Source organism: Chlamydomonas reinhardtii, chromosome 17, assembly GCF_000002595.2.
Source record: "Chlamydomonas reinhardtii strain CC-503 cw92 mt+ chromosome 17, whole genome shotgun sequence".
Taxonomy (NCBI): domain Eukaryota; kingdom Viridiplantae; phylum Chlorophyta; class Chlorophyceae; order Chlamydomonadales; family Chlamydomonadaceae; genus Chlamydomonas; species Chlamydomonas reinhardtii.
This window is the reverse complement of record NC_057020.1, coordinates 896,895-912,683: the sequence shown is the minus strand read 5'-3', so window position 1 is coordinate 912,683 and position 15,789 is coordinate 896,895. Positions and strand designations below refer to the sequence as shown.

Sequence of the window (15,789 nt, the reverse complement as noted above, 5' to 3'; positions counted from 1 at the left end):
GGCGGGGGTAGGCAGGCGAGGTAGGAGAGACTGGAGGGGAGGAGGAGGAGGAGGGGGAGGTAGGAAGGCAGGCATGATGACGGCGGCCGCGCAATTCGATGGCGACGGCTTGCACTGCCCGGTATGCCGCGGCCTGCCGGGGAGCCCTCGACCCTGCGGCCCTCGCAACCCCGCGCACGCTTCTTAGTCCGTCATGAGTGTACCCCCCCCCCCCCGGTCTGCAGTCTACGTCTTCTCGAGTTGTTAAACATGCATGGAACCCCCCCCCCCCCCAAACTGCTTCCCCCTCCTGCCGCCAGGTCCACGCGGACATGTCCCCGGCCTTCAGCGCCGTCAGCACCTGGTCCAACCTGGCCTTCACCTGCCTGTTCGTGGTGGAGATGGTGGGAGAGAGAGAGAGAAAGCGTGTGTGTATGTGTATGTGTGTGTACATGCGGGGTATGTGGGATGCAGGGTATGTGTTGGATGACGAACTTACCGCCTTTGAATCCTCGTCACTCCTCCACTCTCCTGAATGCCATCGGATTCACCACCGCATCCCTCTTCCTCCGCTCCCCAACGCCGCAGCTCATGAAGTGGGTGGCTCTGGGTGTGCGCGGCTACTTCGAGTCGGGGTGGAACCGGTTCGACTTTTTGGTGAGTGCGGGGAGAGGGGCGGGCGAGCCCTTGGCACGGGCATTGGCAGGTGGCGGTAGCCAGAGTGTGTCTATCCTTGAGGCACTCATCGCTCTCGCGCGTGTGTTGTGGTGCATGCGTTGGAGGTCCCACTCGCTCTCGCAAACCCACGCGCGCTCGCAAACCCACGCGCCCATTCGTCACAGCTGCACCCACCAACCAGCTCACACCCACCTCACCCGCCTTCACTTCTAAATTATTCCATGACTGTAACCCCTCCCAGGTGGTGGTGGTGGGTGTGGTGGGCGTCATCGTGGACTTCTCCACGGAGGGCGTGTTCGCGTTCTTCCCCGCCATTCGGGCGCTCCGGGTGCTGCGGCTGTTCAGGTGCGGGGCCGCACGCGTGTGCCCGGGGTGGGGCCACTGCTAGGGTGGGGTGGGCGCTAGGGTGGGGTGGGATGGGCGCTAGGGTGGGGTGGGGTGGGCGCTATAGTGGGGTGGGGTGGGGGCTAGGGTGGGGCCATTGGGGTGGCGGCAGCCAGATGTGATGGTGTTGGGATGGTGTTGGGATGATGTTGGGATGATGTTGGGATGATGTTGGGATGATGTTGGGATGATGTTGGGATGATGTTGGGATGGTGTTGGGATGGTGTTGGGATGATGTTGGGATGGGCGGCGCCGCTGCACTATTCCGGCGCCGGAAGTGGATCATTGCAGCCGCTGTCCACGCTTGCGATGCTGAGCCGGTCACACGCGCGCGCACACACACACACACACACACACACACACACACACACACACACACACACACACACACACACACACACACAATAGGCGGGCTTTAGACTGCGCGTTCGCTAGGTCGCTTGCTGCACGCCGCCCCACTTGTCGCCTTTGCCATTTGCCTGCCCGTGACACTTCCTCGCTGCCGCCCTTTGCCCTCGCTTCCCCTGTCGCCCGTAGGTGAGCTCGACTATGACCAGCGGGCGGGAATATGGGACGTAGGCGTGCTGGGTAAACGTTGTAGCGCGCCCAGGGCGCGGCGCATACAATGCATATGGGTGCCACTCGGGGTCAGATCGTTCGTCGATCGCCCGAGAGGGTTACAGGCTTTTCGCGGGTAAGTATGACTACCGGGGTCGACGCGGCAACACGACGCTCGGTATTCGGTAGGTATCCGTAAGTAACTCCGGCGCCGCTTGGGCGGGCTTCGTTTTGTTGTTTTTTTCTAACACACACACACACACACACACACACACACACACACACACACACACACACACACACACACGCACGCACGCACAGGATCATCCCACGCGCCAAGGGGCTGCGCACGCTGCTGACCACCCTGTGGTGGTCACTGCCGGCACTCATCAACGTCGGCTCCGTGCTCTTCATCTTCATTTTCGTGTGAGTACGGAGCGGAGTATACGTATGCATATGTGTATGCGTGTGCATGGCTGCCCGCCCCTCTCCCTTTCTCGTAATAATAACACATACACACCATCCACTCGCCCTTTCACGCCCACGGACCCGCAGTTACGCCATCATCGGCATGAACCTGTTTGGACTGGTGCGCGACGGCGAGGAGCTGGGCCTGCACGTGGGCTTCGACACCTTCCCGCTCAGCTTCCTCACACTGTTCAGGTGCGCGGCGGGCGGCCTGACAGGCGGAATGTGTGGGGCCTGTGTGTGGGAGCGGATGCCGTGGGGCGCGTCAGGGTCTTTGGCTGCTGATGCTTTGGGGGCGGATGCAAGCTCGTACAGTTTACACTACCCCTCATCACACCTCCGCATGCCACCCTTCCCCCACCCACAGGATTATGACGGGTGAGCCCGCGGCGGCCTGGGCCCGTGGCGTGTCACGTGGCGTGTGCCAACGGGAGCAGGACGGGTGTGGAAGGCGGGGGTCCAGGTTCCCTCGGAGCAAACACATACAGGGCTGAGCGCGCCGCAAAGGGGACGCCATGACTGGAGTGCCCAAGAGCGCGTGGTGATGTCTGCTGCCGAGCAGCGACACACAGACAAACGCAAACTATGCTGTGCATACCCTCCCTCCTGAACTAACCTACGAACAAACTCTGACGTATGCTGCTCGCTTCCTCACACGCAACGCAACACACACAACACATAGGTGAAAATTGGAACAGCATCATGACGGACTGCATGGTGCGGGACAGCTGTGTGTATGTGGAGTCGGACGTCTACTCCACAGCCACAGAGGTGAGCGGCGGAGGTGGAGCAGGCCCCCTGCCCCCCCTGCCCCTGCTTGGCCCGTTCCCCACCCCTGCAGTCTTCAATGCATCCTGTACCGCTTTTCCAAGCATCCTCGCAACCCCTCCACCTTCTCTTCCTCCCCCCTCCCGCAGCCTCCCACCTTCCTCCCCGCCGGCACCTGGCTGGACTCGGACAGCTACCTGCTGCCGGGCCTGCCCTCCAGCGCCACCACCAACCGCTGCAGCCCCTCGCCCTTCGTGGCGGTTGTGTACTTCTGCTCCTACATCCTGGTGGTCAGCTTCATGCTGCTGCAGGTAGGTGTGTGTGAAGGGGGAGAGGGAGAGGGAGAGGGAGAGGGAGAGGGAGAGGGAGAGGGAGTGGGAGTGGGACGGGGTGGGTGGGTAACGACATGTGCTTCCTTGCGGCAGAAGCGGGGAGCATGCCGAGCCGCTCTCGTTTTGGCGGGAATGCCTGTTGCGACAACTCATATAACACACACACACACACACACACACACACACGCACACGCCCATGTTTGCAGATGGTCATCGGCATCATCATCGACAATATCCAGAACATTGCGTTCCAGGAGAAGCAGCCCGTGGGTCCGTCCCTGCTGCATTCCTTCACATCGGTGCGTGCGCGGCTGCGCGCGAACTGTGTGACTCGTGTGCGACGCACGATGCAGGTGGTGCGAGGCCATGTGCGTCTGTGACTGTGGGCGCGAAATGCGGAGGGCTGTGTCGCCTGCGGGTTGCGTGCCTTGCAGTGTGGCTGTGGCTGTAGCTGTGGCTGTAGCCTTGGACATGTGCTGGTATGCGGAGCTGGCCACGGCCGGGCGCAACCGCCTAGCAGTGATGAGCACCCCTCCCCGAGCCTCTCAGGCTATGCACCGGACTACCCTCCCAAAGCCCCTTTGCCCCGTTCCCTCCCACCTGCACCTCCGCCTCCACCTCCTCCGCCTCCTCTTTCCCTAACCCTCCCTCCCCCTGCTCAGGCGTGGGAGCGGCTGGACCCGTACGGCAGCGGCTTCATCCACGTGGAGGACCTGGGCCGGCTGCTGCTGCGCCTGCCGCGGCCGCTGGGCGTCAAGGGCGCGGACTGCCAGGTGGCGCGGATGCAGGTGGGCTTGTGGGGGTGGGGGCGTGGGAGGGAGGCGTGGGGGGGTGAGGCGTGGGAGGGGGGCCGTGGGAGGGGGGGCGTGGGAGGGGGGCGTGGGAGGGAGGGGCGTGTGGGAGGCGTGCAGGTGGGCGGGGCAGGGTGTAGCAGGGGCGTGTGGGAGGGGCGTGTGGGAGGCATGCAGGAGCGCATGGTGTGTGGCTGTGTGTCAAGCTCTCCCACCCCGTGTTCCATACCTCACCTGCTCCAACCTTGACCTCCCCTCCCCTTCCCTCCTTTCCCTGGCACCACCTTGCAGCACATCCTGATGACCAGCCGCATCCCGCTGCGCAACAGCTCGGTGCACTTCTACGAGACGCTGCACGCGCTGGCGGCCATGACCGCGGGCGTGGCGCTGCCGCCCGGGGTGGAGCTGCACGTGCACGGTAGGGGGGGAGGCGGGGAGGGAGGAGGAGGGGCGCCGGGGGGGAGGGGGGAGAAGGGGCGGAGGAGGGGGGGAGGAGGGGCTGTTGGGGGAGCAGGACGGGCTGGGGGAGGAGGACGGGCTGGGGGAGGAGGGGCGCTGGGGGGGAGGCGCTGGGGGAGGGACTGCGCAGCTAGCTTGCTGTCCCCCACCTGGGTCCTGGGCATCTCATACCGTAATCTCATGATCTCCACCACCAACTGATGCATTACCGCCACCTGACCCCCACGAATGTAACCCCCCACCCGCCCGCCCACCTCCCCAGACAAGCTGATGCCGCGTGTGCCGCCCGACTACGGCGGCCTGCCTCGCCGCACCGCCGCCGAGTACTTCTGCGCCGCGCACATCACGGCGGCGGTGCGGCGGCGCCTGCTGCGCGCGGCGGCGGCGGCGGGGCTGGCGGCAATGACGGCGGAGGCGGAGCGCTGGGCGGGCGGAGACGCCGCAGAGAAGAGCCGGTTGCTTGCGGAGAGGGTGCGTGAGTGGGGCGGGGTGATGGGGTGGATAGGGTGGTTGGGTGCGGGTGAGGCGTGAGGGATGAGCGCGAGGCGCAGCAGGTGCGTGTGCGGGTAGTGGTGAGGCCAGGCTGGGGGCCGCCGTGAGGGCCCCGGGAACGGCTGCCGCGTTTACCGCGCTGCTCCTCATGCACACGGGTGTGACCTCGCATGACAACCAATCAATCAATTTACACAAATGTACCGTATCCTGCATTCCTATTTGTCCAAGCACTCATGTCATTGTGATGGTGCCGTGTGCCGCAGATTCGCATCGTGGCCCGGGCGGCGCGCGCCGATGCACGTGAGGAGGCGGAGGCCGCCACAGCCCCCACACACCCCGCACCTGCCCCCGCCTCCACCGCGCCCCGCAGCTCCGCTGGCGGCGCTGCCCCTGCTCCTACCGCGTCCCCTGCAATCAGCCCTGCTGGTGCCGCCCCCGCCGCCACCGTGGGAACCACCGGCGTCGGCCGGCGGCCCTCCACTGCGCCTCCTGGCTACGGCACAGCGGCATCCACGGTAGACGAGGGCTCGGACGGTGCGGAGGAGCAGGAGCAGGAGGAGGCAGCCGCAAACGGCGGCGGCAGCAGCAGCAGCAGCAGCAGCGGCAGCGACTCAGACGGAGCCGGTGGCATCCTGCTTAGCAGCGACACCGGCGGCAGGGCCGCAGCGGCGACCACGGCGGCGGCGGGCGACCGAGTGCGCGGCGGCGCCAGTCGAGTCAGCCGCCGCTCCCGCCCCAGTCGCGCCAGCCGCCCTGGCCGCAACCCCAACGCCCGCCCCTCCCCCGGCCGGCCGCACCTGCTGGGGCAGCTGCTGGACGCGTTCGGCGTGTCGTGGCGCGACCGCCGCGGCCGCCGCACCACCACTGGCAGCAGTGGCGACGGCGATGGCGGCGGCGACGACGGCGGCGGCGGCACCATGAGCACGGGCGTTTCCGGCGATTTCGCGACGGAGTCCAGCCGTGTGACAGATGTGGAGGACGAGGAGGAAGAAGACGAGGAGCGGGACGGGCCGGAGCGGCAGCAGCACCAGCAGCGGTCGGGAGGAGATGGCGGCAGGTGCCTGCCCTGCCCTGCGCGGTCTGGCGGCGCGGCCGGCTCGGTGCCGCAGACCAGCGGTGCCGCCGTCAGCAACCGCCGCCGCCCCTTCCAGCTGCTGCGACGTGCGGTGGACACCGCGACTGGCGGGGAGGCGCGGCGGGCGCGCCGGGCGCGGGAGGAGGAGCACAGGCGGCGGCGGCGGGCGCAGCGCGCGCACGCGGGGCACCGCTGCTTCCACCCCGGCTGCGGGCTGTGTGTGGAGCACGCGCAGGCGGCCCGCCTGGGGGCGCTGGTGGGGGTGCTGGTGCACAGCGGCGACGAGGCCGGCGTGGCGGGGCTGGCCGGGGTAATGATGGTGGGTGCGTGGGTGTGTGTGCGTGTGTGTGTGTGTGTGTGTGTGTGTGTGTGTGGGTTTGGGGGGCCGGGGCAGGTGGGGTGGAGTGCATGTGAGCGCAAGCAGTCGGGTTGGGGTTGGGGTTGGGGTTGGCGGCGTGTGCGGCCCTGGCGGTGTCTGCAGTGCTGTGCGTCGGGGAGTGGCTGATTGCACTGTCCGGGCTGTGGAGGGTTGGGAAAGGAGATGAGCACTGGTCCCCACGTCGACCTGTGCCGTGTGTGTTGTTTTGTGCGCAGGAGGTGGCGGGACGCGCTGGCGACGGCGGGCAGGGCCGCAGCAAGGCCGCATCCCGCATCGACGCCGCACTTCGATTGGCCAACCTCAGCGTGTCAACCGTCGCAGCCGGCGGAGTTCGAACCCCAGGTGCCGGCGCCGGTGCCGGCACCTCCTGCGTCGGTAGCCCCGCCCTCAACCACCAGGACGGAACCCCCAGTCGTATGGCCGGCGGCGGCGCCGGCGGCGGCGCAGGGAATGCGATGGGCTCGGCTGCGCCCAGCAGCCGCGGCAGCACTGTGGGTGGCGGCGGCGGCGGCACCATGGCCTCGTTCTTCCACAGGCGCTCAACAGGCGGCGGCTATGGCGGCTTGTTGGCGGGCGGCGGCGGCAGCGGCGGCGGCGGCAGCGGCGGCGGCGGCGGCGGCGGCTCGGAGCCCCCAAGCGGCAACGCCAGTCCGATGCTCACAGCGGGCGTGGCCATTGGCGGCGCCAGCGGCACTCACCGGCGGCGAATGAGTTACGGGGGAGGCGTGGCAGCGTCAGCGGCGGCGGCGGCGGCGGCTGGTGCGGGTGCGGGTGGCGGCGCCGGGCGGCCGCCTATGGTGCCCGGTCCGGCGCGGCTGATGAGCAGTGCTGGTGGCGGCGCGGGTGGGGGTGCGGGGGGTGGCGGCAGTAGCACCGCGCCGCTGCGGCCTGGCAGTGGCCTCTCGCCGCTGCGGGCCACCACTAGCAGCGGCGGCGGCGGCGGCATGACTAGTGGCGGTGGCGGCGGCTCGTCGCTAGCTCGGGAGGTGGTGGAGTTGAGCCTGCGGAGGGCCAGCCAGAGCGGCAACCTGCCGCGGCCGTCTCTCAGCGGCTTGACGGCAGCAGTGCCGCAGCCCCTGCTGGCGTTGCAGGGAGGCGGCAGTGCGTCGGGTGGTGGCGGCGGCGGCGGCGCGGCAGCGGCGGCGCCATCGCGCCCGTCAGCTAGCGGCGTTTGAGCTCCTTACCTGCGCTGCGTAGCTAGCAAGCAACCCGGCGAAACTGTCATCAAATAGCTTGTCAAGTGCGACCCCAGCCGACAATGGAACAAATGGACACCATGCCGACAAAGTATGTGCATGTCGATGTGCGCGCGCCGCCGGTGCATGTGCATGCGTGATGATCCGCTTGATTGGACAGCATTATGCTCGTGCGCATTATTGTAGTGTGACATGAATGGGATTAGGCTTGGGCTTAGCTACCGGTGCTTGGCTGCTGCACCTTCTTTGCATATCTGGGCGGGCACTTCGCATGTTGCTGCATTCACAACTCAAAAGTGAGCGCGCTCCTGGTGGTGGGCCAAACATCCGGGGCCCGTGAATTCACTGCGACCCAACAAGCTCGTCGAAATGGTGGTTGCAAACATTGCTGCAGCGCTGCCCAGCGCCCCACCGAAGGATTGGCCAGAGCTAGTAGGTCAGGCATGCCGCGACGCGCATATGTGGCATAGCACACAAGGTAGTACCAGTGCCAGTACTCCCCTGGGTAGTACATAGCTAGATGATGAGCCGCTTGCGTGTGTGTAGGCGACTTCTTACCTCCTTACGTTCAGCCCGTCAGTTTTGCATTGGTTGTGACATCAGGTTGCATCCGGGCATGCATGCAGAAGTCTGCAACTGAATGCCATTCTGGGCGTATCACATGCCTAACCGCCCGGGAACCTATGAGAGCGTCATTAAACCGTAGCAACTGTAAATGCAGATGTGTCCGCAGTGCCACGCGCACTTGCACATACATGCTTCACTCCTTCCCCAGCACTGCTGCTGGTTTGATGAACAACTGGCACCATGGACCCCTCTCTCTCGCTTCAACCAGGGCCAAACAACTGACGGGCCCGCCACAAGCCAATTGAATGAAACCGGCTACGTATCTAGCCCACCCACCCCATCCCTTGCTTGCTACATGTGCAGTCACTCGCACTGCCACGCCCGCCTGAAGCGCGTGCTGAGCAGCACCCCCGACCCGCCCTCGCCCTCGCCCTTGAGGTGCCCCTCGCCTCCCAGCACGCCCGCGATGTCGGCTGCCCCCAGCCGCCCGCTGCCCGCCCAGTACTGCCGCGCGAACGCTTCCCACTTGGCCGCCTCGCCGGCTGCAGGGCAGGGCGTGGCGCATGTTGAGGGCGCATGGGAAGGCAGGGCGTCAAAGGTCGACGGCGGTGTGTGGACGGTGTGGGAACCTCGCCGCTTCTCGCATGCTGCTCGGCCCCTGACAGCATCCAGACACCGTCGACACCCACCAAATCCGCAACAACTCCCGGCGCTCATTCCCGAGGACCCACAGCACCCCAGCACCCACCTCGGTTGGGCAGCACCCACAGCAGCTGCGCGTAGCGCCACGCCAGCACGGCGGCCGCGGACGCATGCACGCCCGCGCCCGCCGCCGCCGCGCGCGCCGCCGGCCCGTCCGGCGGCGGCTGCTGCCGGCCCGGGTCCAGCCGGAGCAGTTTGGCGGCCTCGCGAAACAGGCCCTCCGCAAAAGTGACGCGCGCGGAGCGACTGTAGGTGTAGCCCAGCAGGGTCAGCAGCGGCGCCAGCGCCGGGCTGCGGTCGCCGCTGGAGGCTGCGCGACAGGAGGGAGGGACAAGAAGGAAGTAAGGGTTGACACAGTGCGTGCATGCGGGTGCGCAAAGGGAGCATGAGGGATAGCAGCGGGCGGACGGGTGAGTGAGCGGGTTCCAGGCATGACAAGCTAGAAGATAGCGGTGCTGAAGTGTCGCAGCGTTGCGGGCCAGTGGGGGGATGGTCTTGCGTGAGCACGCGGCGCCATTGCAAATCAAAGGCGCCAAGGTGACGAGCCACGCAGCAAGGGGCCCTGCAGGGGTTGATTAGGCGTTTGCCTCGGCAGCACGTGCGTACATGCCACTGGCTGGCCACGCGCCCGCTCACCCTCTGCCGCCTTGAGCGCCGCCCCCAGCAGCTCCTCCGCCTGCCCCCACTCCTTGGCCCGCATCTGCAGCTGCGCCCGCCCAGCCAGCGCGTCAGCCTCGACCTGCGGCAGCAGCAGTCATGGCGGCGGCAGCGGCGGCGGCAGTAGCGGAGGCGCGATTGGGACAGGCAGGAAAAACAGTCCTCGGTGGCTGCACACACACGCCCATGGGGCTGGTGCCAGCAGCAGGTGCCGTGCCCGGCACGCACCGTGCTCCTGCCAACACCACCAAACCCGCAGCGAACCCAAACCCAAGTAAGACTGCGAGACCTAAGAACTGATCGATGCCAGCAAGACACTTCCACACCGCCGGGGCCCGCACCTCATAGCTATGCTGCTGCGCCGCCTCCGCCTCCAGGCCGCTCCCGCCTGCTGCCGCCGCCGCTCCCGACCGCGCCGCGGCGGCGCCCTCCGCAGCCGCCGCGAAAGCAGCTTCCGCCTCCGCGTCTGTGCCCCGCGCGGCCGCCAGCAATCCCAGGGTTTGCACCGCGTCTGCCAGCACCGGCTGCTGCTTCAGCGCCGCCGAAAGCCCGGCGTGGGGGCCCAAAGCCGCATGCAGGCTGCTAGCTGCCGCTGACGCGGCGGCGGGCCCGCCGGCGGCGTGTGCTGTTAGCGCGAGGAGCCCGAGGCTCCGCGTGTGGGCCGAGGAAGCTGCTGAGGGCGCTGGGGAGGAGGTGGAGGCGGAGGCCGAGGAGGCGGCACGCAGCGCCCGCTCCGCCTGCTCCGTCAGTGCCAGCGCCTCCGCATCCAGACCCTGTGGCAGTGGCAGTGGCAGTGGCACAAACACACACGCAACAGCTCTGAACACCCGCGGCTTCCGTACAAGTGCTCTTGCCAGCATTGACAGGTGGTGGTGTTGTACGGCACGCACGTGGCTGCCAGGTGCGGGGGATCCCCTGCACGCGCCCGCACCCCGGCAGCGGCGGCGGCGCTCACCTGGATGAGCAGCGCGCGCGCCCCGGTGCCGGCCGCGCCCATGATTAGGTCAGCGGCCGCGGGCTGTGACGCAGCCGAAGCCGCCGCCGACGCCGACGCGGAAGTGGAGGAGGCCGTCAACAAGCCCAGACCGCTGGCGGCGTGGCTGGATACCTTGGCCTGCGGGGCCGTGCGTCACGCGGGGTCACAGTTTACGGACCGTAGGTGTGTAGGCGGCCGCACGTATATCGCAACAGCAATAGCTGCTAGGCATCACGGCCCCGCAAGGTATCACAGGCGGCGTATCTACCGATTACTGCCAGTAAGCATTTGCCACGAGATTGCCGGCACGCTGTGACACGCGCATGCTCGACTACACGCTGGGCTGTGGTCAGCAGAAACCTACAAGCATGCAAACCATGGAGCCCTCCAAAATTCCAAATAGACACACACACACACACACACACACACACACACACACACACACACACACACACAACAAGGTGCTAATGCGCCCCTGGCACTAGCAACTACGGGTTGTCCGGATACACGATCACGTGATATGATAAACAACTGTAAACCGTTGTTACACACACACTCTGCCGGGGAAACGCCAGGTCACGGCAGCCCTCGATTGAGAGCCCTGTCGTTGGTTATACCAGATACACGATTCACGTGATCTGGCAGAATAACCGTGGAAACCGTAGTCACACACACACACACACACACACACACACACACACACACACACACACACACACACACACACACACACACACACACACACACACACACACACACACACACACACACACACACACACACACACACGCACACACGCACACACACACACACATGCACGCGCGTAGCCATCTCCCTCTAGCAAACACGCACGCACGCACGTACCCATGCATTGCGCTCCGCCTCGATGTGTGCCAGTGCCAGGTGCAGGCGCGCCGCGGCCCCCGGGTCGGACTGGGGGCTGGCGTACGACAGCCCAGACAGCAGCACGTCCACCGCCATGTTGGGGTTGACCTGGTCAACGGTCAAAGTTCAGCGGTCAAAGCCACACAAAGAAGGATCGGGGCTTTTTGTGCGGGTTGAAGGATAGGGCTATGCCAGGGACCAGGGGCAGGGAGACACTGCCGGCAGGGCCGCCGGCCGCGGGCCCCAGGAGCGGAGGAGGGTCCCAGGGCGGCACTCTTGGAGCCCCTCTGCCGCGGGCCGTCCAGCAGCACCAGCCCCTGAGCTACAGCAAGGTTGTCCGCGGCGCACCTTCCGCTGGCTGAACGCATACTCGATCATCTGGCCCACCGCATTCGTGGCACCCCCGGCGGAGGATGTCGTGGCAGCGGCAGAGCTGGTGGACAGCAGCCTCCGCGACGCTGAGCTGGCATGGGCGCCATGAAGGCCCCACGCCAATTGAGCTAGAGCGCTAGCTCGCTGCGCCATGCAGGCGTTAAGGCCAAGCTCGGCAAACGAATGCACGCGCAAAAGGTTTACCGACGCGACAGGTTCAAGGCAACAGTCTTCAAAATGTGAAAACAAACGTCATACAGTTTTCAGAGCGCGCAAGGCGAGGCTTTCGAGTTCATGACAGCGTTGATGAGAGCGCAAATCGGCCACCTAGCTCTTTGATAAGCATAAAATAGTATTTGCTCTGTTTGCAAGAAATATAAATCGCACTACTGTGTGGCGTAGCGGAGTACCTGCAGTAAAAAACACAGCTCTCGGTCGAACGATCACAACATGTTCGGCAAGCGACTGGACTTGACGGGGAAACATGCGCTTATCACCGGGGGCTCGACGGGCATTGGTTTGGCACTTGCCGCGGAGTGCGTCCGCGCAAAGGCGAACATCACTATTGTCGCACGCACCGAGGCGACGCTGAAGGCTGCCAAGGCGCAGCTCGAGGAGCTGTCGCAGAAGCTAGGGACGGGCAGTCGCGTGGCGTATCAGGCGGTGGACGTGACCGACGTGCAGAAGGTGGGGGCACGAGCGACGGTTTCTTTGGCGGGGGGCTCAAGGGTTTAAATCCAGACACAGTCAGGCCATCGGGTCAGTTGAAGACTACCGCTAAGGCGCTTGAACGGTATCATACTCACTGCTCACACCCAAGCGCAGGTTGCGGAGGGCCTGGCGGCGGCGGTGCAGGAGTTTGGGCCGGTGGACCTGGTGGTCTGCAACGCGGGCGGCGCACGCTGCGGTGCGACGGCATGGGGGCTCACAGCAATTGGCAGAGGACTGCGGGCGCGGGCTCTGACGGCACTTGGTTACCATCAGAGTACTGAAGTGGCTGTCCCAATGGAGTGCGCGTGCGGCCCCCCTTGAGAATTCTGTGTGTTTCGGGCGCTGTGACATCTGGTTGCTCACTTGCTCCTCCCTTGTACGTGACACGCGCAGGCTACTTCCACGAGATTGAGCTCTCCGACTTCAACCGCCAGATGCAGGTCAACTACTTTGGCGTGCTGCATGTCGTACACGCCGTCTACCCCGACATGGTCCGCCGCAACCAGGGCCACATCGTGATCGTGGGCTCAGCGCTCAGCACGTTCGGTGCGTGGCGTGGTGTTGTGGGTGAACTGGGTGTAGGGGCAGGGATGGGTCGGATTGTTCTCACCGTTCCCAGTACGCGACAAATGACGGGGGGTTAGGGGTGGGGTGGGGTGGCGCTGCCGGTGTGTGGCGCTCAGCCGCTCACCCAGCGGAGCTACTCGGGGTTGTGTTCGCGCATTTAGCTTGTGACGGTTGTGCCACACCCATAGCCACCACCGCCAGCAGCTATGACCCCCCCCCCCCCCAGCCGCCTGCCGCAGACCACCGCCCCGTCACACTCCCGCGCTCCCTTTCCTCCGCTGCTGCTGCCTCCTCGCCCCGCGCCACCTGTTTCGTTGGGCTCGGGCACATAACCCCCTCTTCCTTTCCTCCTCTCTCCTCCCCCTGCTGCTGCACTGCTGCACTGCTGCACTGCTGCACTGCTGCACTGCTGCACTGCTGCACTGCTCCAGGCATGGTGGGGTACAGCTCCTACTGCCCCTCCAAGTACGCGGTGAAGGGACTGGCGGACTGCCTGCGCAACGAGGTGCGGGGGAAGGGGAGGTGGGGGCAGCAGGGCAGGTGGAGGTAGGGGCAGGGCATGTGGGGGCAGGCGGGAGCAGGTGGGGGCAGGTAGCAGGTGGAGGGAGTGCGGGTGGGGGAGGTGGGGGCAGGAAGCAGGTGGAGGCAGGGCGGGTGGGGGCATAGTGGTGCAGAAGGAGGCCAGATGGGGCTGGGAGGGGACACAGCGGGTGTACGCGGTGGAGCGCGGCGGCGCTGGTGTCTGTGAGGGCCTGAGGGGGCAGGGCCAGGGGCAGAATCAGGTGGCGCGTCGTGGTCAAAGCCCATGCATGCCTCGAACCCGACACACCTGACAAACCCCGCACGTCGCTATATGTCGCCACCGCACATGTGGCCTCGCAGCTTCAAGGCACTCGTGTCAAGGTCTCATTCGCCCAGCCACCCGACACTGACACGCCCGGGTTCGTGGAGGAGAACAAGAGCAAGGTGCGGGAGCCGGCGCTGGCTCGTGTGCGTGGTGGAGCTTCTGTATGTGTGGGTGTGCAAGGCCTGTGCCCGTCATCTTGCACGCGCTCGTTGTTTACAGGTGTGCTGCTGCTTCTCTAACCCGCTGCCGGAGTACTGCCTCTGCCCTTGCCTCAGTATTCGTTTCCTTTATTGTTCCGTGCCCCGTACGTTTGTCCGCAGCCTCCCGAGACCAAGGAGATCTCTGAGGCCGGGGCGACTCTGTACAAACCCGAGAAGGTGCGGCAGCTGCATGCCCGCACATCGGGCAGAGCGCTTGATAGCCTCGTCCGGTGGAGACAACTATTCTTCTTACAACAGGCACCCTATCCTGCCGTGTTTCCGCACGCCCCGCACCCACTTGTCCGCTGCCCACTCCCCTCAGGTGGCGGCCTGCCTGATGTCGGGCATTCGGTCCGGCGCCTACCTGCTGCCCAACCCCGACCCAGGCCTGGCGTTCCTGGCGCTGACCTCGCAGGTGTGTGCGTGTGTGTGTGTGTGTGTGTGTGTGTGTGTGTGTTAAAGAGCACAAGGAAAACATTGCGCAAAGACAGTGTATGCGATGCAGTGTGTGTGTTTGTGATTGCGTGTTTGTGCGATGTTTGGGGCTGTGCTGTAGGTGGTTGTGCGGTGCATGGGGGTGTCGTGCGGCTGTGTGGACCGAGGGATGCAGGAGCAGTGCGGGGGCGTGGACGTGGGGGAAGTGCACTGGGTGCCTACGGCAGGCACGGCGCACAGGGCAGGCACGTGTGCGTATGAGTGCCGGCACTACCCGCAGCATACAGCTTGCCGCGTGGATGCCGGTGCCCATCAGTCCTGCACCCCTCTCATCCCTCTCTTCCTCATCTCTTCATTCTCTCTCCCTCTCTCCCCCGCCTCGCCCCCCCTGCCCTGCCGCGCTCAGGGCCTGCTGCCGCGCTCCTTTCCCGGGATCCTGCTGGAGCTGCTGGCGGCGCTGGTGGCGCCGCTGGTGCAGTGGGGCTTCGCAGCCATGTTCGACCGCGTCAGCCGCAAGTTCGCGCCGCGCCGCTTCGACAAGCTGTGGGGGGGCATGGAGGCGGCGAGCGCGAAGGCGGGGGGCGGCGGCGGCAGCACAGAGAAGGCTTCGGCCTTGGGGTCGGCGTCGGGGTCGGGGGCAGCGCTGTAAAGGTGCACTGGGGTAAAGGTAGAGCGAATGAAATGACGGCCTTGGTTGGCGGCCTTGCGTGTGGGTGCGGGTGTTGTCGTGTTGGCACGGCACCAAACAACGCTGTGAACTGAGCTGTGTGTGCCGTACATACTTGTAGTATTTGTAGCTGGCGGTGAGGTGATCTGTGAGGATGACGGAGGGTGTGTAAGAATAGCATGACGTGCGCCTTGCGGCCTGAACTCATAGTAGTCGTCAAATGATGCACACGCAGGTGTGCGAGTGTGCAGGTGGCGCGTGTGGCTGTGTACCAAGTGAGAGGAGCTACCGCCAGAGGCACGCGTGCTGCCTGGGCAAGGGGTGCAGGGGTCTGCACATGATTGGCGCGGCGTGCACATGAGTGTTGGGTCGGTTGGGCCAGCGCCCGCCTGGTGCACCTCAGCACCTGGTGCACCTGAACTCCTGAAGACGGGCTGAGGCCTTTGCTGTACTGCTGCATATGTTAAATTTAATGACATGTAGCTGTGGCTGCTGGACTGGGACCCCTCATGCTCTCTCGTGCTGTGCGCGTGTGCGCCAGGCCGCCATGGCACGTCCACAACGCGTCAGCGCCCGGATGTTGTAGGCAACTGGCCGCACCGCCAACCGCTGTCAACCCAGGTACCAACCGTACGTCTGTA

At 65.6% G+C, this 15,789-nt stretch overlaps 3 protein-coding genes across 3 annotated transcripts in view; 2 read left to right on the top strand and 1 right to left on the bottom strand.

Moving 5' to 3' along the window:
• CHLRE_17g702850v5 (uncharacterized protein) overlaps positions 1 to 8,438 on the top strand; it is a 31,666-nt gene extending 23,228 nt beyond the window's left edge. The window contains exons 35-48 of the mRNA XM_043071944.1: positions 300 to 383; positions 568 to 636; positions 899 to 1,002; positions 1,921 to 2,025; positions 2,155 to 2,262; positions 2,435 to 2,445; positions 2,750 to 2,838; positions 2,985 to 3,146; positions 3,374 to 3,466; positions 3,830 to 3,955; positions 4,250 to 4,376; positions 4,680 to 4,888; positions 5,176 to 6,306; positions 6,582 to 8,438. Of these exons, the coding sequence (XP_042914403.1) occupies positions 300 to 383; positions 568 to 636; positions 899 to 1,002; positions 1,921 to 2,025; positions 2,155 to 2,262; positions 2,435 to 2,445; positions 2,750 to 2,838; positions 2,985 to 3,146; positions 3,374 to 3,466; positions 3,830 to 3,955; positions 4,250 to 4,376; positions 4,680 to 4,888; positions 5,176 to 6,306; positions 6,582 to 7,541 (3,378 nt within the window). The 3' untranslated portion in view covers positions 7,542 to 8,438. The remainder of the gene's footprint in view (positions 1 to 299; positions 384 to 567; positions 637 to 898; positions 1,003 to 1,920; positions 2,026 to 2,154; positions 2,263 to 2,434; positions 2,446 to 2,749; positions 2,839 to 2,984; positions 3,147 to 3,373; positions 3,467 to 3,829; positions 3,956 to 4,249; positions 4,377 to 4,679; positions 4,889 to 5,175; positions 6,307 to 6,581) is intronic.
• Positions 8,439 to 8,440: 2 nt separating this feature from the next.
• CHLRE_17g702800v5 (uncharacterized protein) lies at positions 8,441 to 11,972 on the bottom strand. Its single transcript, XM_001691701.3, has 7 exons — positions 11,698 to 11,972; positions 11,329 to 11,457; positions 10,444 to 10,602; positions 9,830 to 10,261; positions 9,468 to 9,570; positions 8,878 to 9,141; positions 8,441 to 8,671 (listed from the first exon to the last, which is right to left on the bottom strand). The coding sequence occupies exons 1-7, from the start codon at positions 11,872 to 11,874 to the stop codon at positions 8,493 to 8,495; spliced, it is 1,443 nt and encodes a 480-aa protein (XP_001691753.2). The 5' UTR covers positions 11,875 to 11,972; the 3' UTR covers positions 8,441 to 8,492.
• A 120-nt stretch (positions 11,973 to 12,092) lies between these two features.
• CHLRE_17g702750v5 (uncharacterized protein) lies at positions 12,093 to 15,634 on the top strand. Its single transcript, XM_001691536.2, has 8 exons — positions 12,093 to 12,408; positions 12,547 to 12,628; positions 12,826 to 12,978; positions 13,431 to 13,504; positions 13,882 to 13,965; positions 14,167 to 14,223; positions 14,369 to 14,461; positions 14,888 to 15,634. Exons 1-8 carry the CDS (start codon positions 12,172 to 12,174, stop codon positions 15,128 to 15,130), a joined length of 1,023 nt encoding a protein of 340 aa, XP_001691588.2. The 5' UTR covers positions 12,093 to 12,171; the 3' UTR covers positions 15,131 to 15,634.
• Positions 15,635 to 15,789: the final 155 nt, after the last annotated feature.